This window comes from Etheostoma spectabile, chromosome 5 (genome assembly GCF_008692095.1).
Source record: "Etheostoma spectabile isolate EspeVRDwgs_2016 chromosome 5, UIUC_Espe_1.0, whole genome shotgun sequence".
NCBI lineage: Eukaryota > Metazoa > Chordata > Actinopteri > Perciformes > Percidae > Etheostoma > Etheostoma spectabile.
The window spans coordinates 35,006,839-35,009,696 of record NC_045737.1 but is presented as its reverse complement, the minus strand read 5'-3'; the positions used below and the strand labels follow the sequence as shown (position 1 = coordinate 35,009,696).

Here is a 2,858-nt window from a genome sequence, read left to right as displayed (position 1 = left end):
TCCTCTCTCTGGCGGTCTCAGATTTTCTTGTGGGTCTCGTAGTGCTGCCAGTAGAAATCCTCCTTACAACGACCTGCTGGATCCTGGGTGACCTCATGTGTGTGCTGTATTACATCTTACCTGGTATCTTGATCACTGCCCCCATAGGAAACATTGTACTCATTTCTGTTGACCGCTATGTGGCGATTTGTTACCCGCTGCATTACCCAACCAAGATCACTCTAAATGTTGCTATAACATGTATTTTTCTGTGTTGGGCTTATTCTTTTTTATATATCATTATTATTATGAAAGATAACCTGAAGCAGCCAGGCAGGGATATTTCCTGCCATGGAGAGTGTGTTGTCAACATTACAGGAGCTGCTGATGTTGTTGTCAGCTTCATTATTCCCATTACTGTCATCATTGTTTTGTACATGAGAGTATTCGTGGTGGCTGTGTCTCAAGCTCGAGCAATAAGGTTCCACATTGCAACTGTCTCACTCAAGCACTCCAAGACTGTTCAAGTTAAGAAATCTGAGATTAAAGCGGCCAGGACGCTTGGTGTTCTCGTAGTTGTGTATTTGATGTGTTACTGTCCTTATTACTGCGTCAGTCTCTCAGGCCAAAATATCTTGCTCGGTTCTACAATTGAGAGCTTTATGATTTTTCTGATTTATTTTAATTCCTGCCTAAACCCAATTATCTATGCTCTTTATTACCCCTGGTTTAAAAAAACTATTAAACTCATTGTTAAATTTCAGATACTGCAGCCTGGCTCCTGTGAGGCTCAGATTCTGTAAATAGACTCTGTGAAATGTGCGAAAAGGTATGTTATATATACAGCTTAATGAATCTAGGTTATAGACCATAGGTGTTATAGGGTCTTGCTTATTTTATATATTTTATTTATATAATGCAGGGTACATTACCTATCACACATCAGCAACACGGAATCCTAAAAACATATTTGATTCATGTTTGAAGAGTATTTCAACGCACATTCTGTATGTGTTCAACCAATCCCTGGACACCCATTAGACTATGGAGGATTTCAATTACCCTTCTTCATATTTCAAGCTTTAAAAGTTTGTGAATTATGCAAATCTGCATGTTAAATATGAATGTAGACACATCCATAAATTATATACAGGCATATACAACACAATACTTTAAAGGGCACAATGTTTATGAGTTAGACCATAATATGGTGCGCATGGTGTGCTCAATGTGTTATGGATTGCCAGTTAAATGAAATAAATTTACAAGTAAAAAATAATTGAATTGAAAATGTTATCCTCATTACGGCAAAGCAAATAAAACAATGTCATCTCCATGTGCATGAGTGAGTGCATGAGTGCGTGTCACACACATGCGTTCCTTAGTGTCACCTGATGACATCACTGCAATTAGAGGTGTTACTGTAAGAAGAAACCAAGTTTACCTTCAACATATATTTATTATAAAATCTCTGCTACAGTAAATAGATCAACAGATCAAACTAAAACAGATTGTTTTAATCATTTCTTCTTTTGACCAAACATCTGTGATGCAACGTCGACACATTAACACATGATGGAATCTTTGTTTTAAGGATCTGATCACTCAAAATCACATAACCATGAACATATTGTATTGCTTATAGTGGCGTCAGATAAGTCATAACTCTAAGAAACAAAAAGGACTTTCTCTTCGATAAGTGCACTGCTTCTGTATATGACCCACTGCATAATGTAACACGTGCAAACAGTAGGAGGTTCACAATAATATAATACAATATTGCACAAAATACCCTGTATGGCTGTGAATTACAGAATAAATCTAAACTGTTATTTTATTAAAGCATATGAAGAAATCCATAAAAATTGTAACTAAAATACGTAATGACGTGATTTCATTCTTTTCTAACTAACAGGACAAAACAGGTAAAAGTCAAAGGCATGCTGTCAGAGGTTAAACACAGCAGCACGGACATCCACAAGTTGGGTTCTGTTGTATCACTCATACTTTACTTTTCATACTTTGACGTGCTGTCATGCGGTTCCTCCTTTTGAGTCTGAGGACGCTTTGCTGATCTCATGTTTATGTGTATTTACTTTTATGTTGATTGACTTTAGAATTTAGTTCTTTCTGTTACACGTTATTTTGTGAAGCAACAGATTGTAGCACTATGTCCAAGACAAATTTCACCTCGGGGACAATGAAGCGTATTATATTCGATTCTATTCTTTATTCTTTATGTAGCTCATAATTATAAGTGCTAGGTCAGTTAAGGAAGGGGATGTGAAGTGCCTTCATTGGGGCCTGAGCCCTGACATCAATCGGCGAAGGTCCTATTTAAATTGATATTGTAGTACGGGTACTTTTATTGTTCTCTGCCCTATGTTAGTATGTCAGTCATGTTGAGATAAATACAGTATAAACGATAATTTCTTTTTGATGCTGCCTTTCTTTAAAGTTAATGGCTGCCTGTTCTTAAATGTTGTGCTGTATGTCGGCACTGTAACTTCTTATTCTTGGTTTATCGTCCTAAGTTTCTATTTGTTTTTAACTGTCTATTCTGTGTTTACCGGTTTTTATGCTTATGATTTTAACTGTTTGTACTGTGTTTTATCTGTTTAATTATTTGTGTAAAGCACTTTGAATCGCCCTGTTGCTGAAATGTGCTCTACAAATGAAGCTGCCTAATTTGTTATGGTAATGATACCTTGCTACCAAATCTACGTAAGTGGCAGTGTAGTTCTAGTTCCGCTGGGTAAATGTAAATGTAAATGTGCTGTATTTATATAGCGCTTTTCCAGTCTTAACAACGGGGCAACCTTGGTGTTCCAGTGTCCTTGCCCAGGACACTTTGACAATGACTGCATGGGGCTGGGATC

At 36.9% G+C, this 2,858-nt stretch overlaps 1 protein-coding gene across 1 annotated transcript in view; it reads left to right on the top strand.

Annotated features, from left to right (window-relative positions):
* LOC116689860 (trace amine-associated receptor 1-like) overlaps nucleotides 1–782 on the top strand; it is a 12,948-nt gene extending 12,166 nt beyond the window's left edge. Inside the window, 1 exon segment of the mRNA XM_032516515.1 lies at nucleotides 1–782. This exon segment is cut by the window's left edge and continues 7 nt beyond it. Within this exon segment, the coding sequence (XP_032372406.1) occupies nucleotides 1–782 (782 nt within the window).
* Nucleotides 783–2,858: the final 2,076 nt, after the last annotated feature.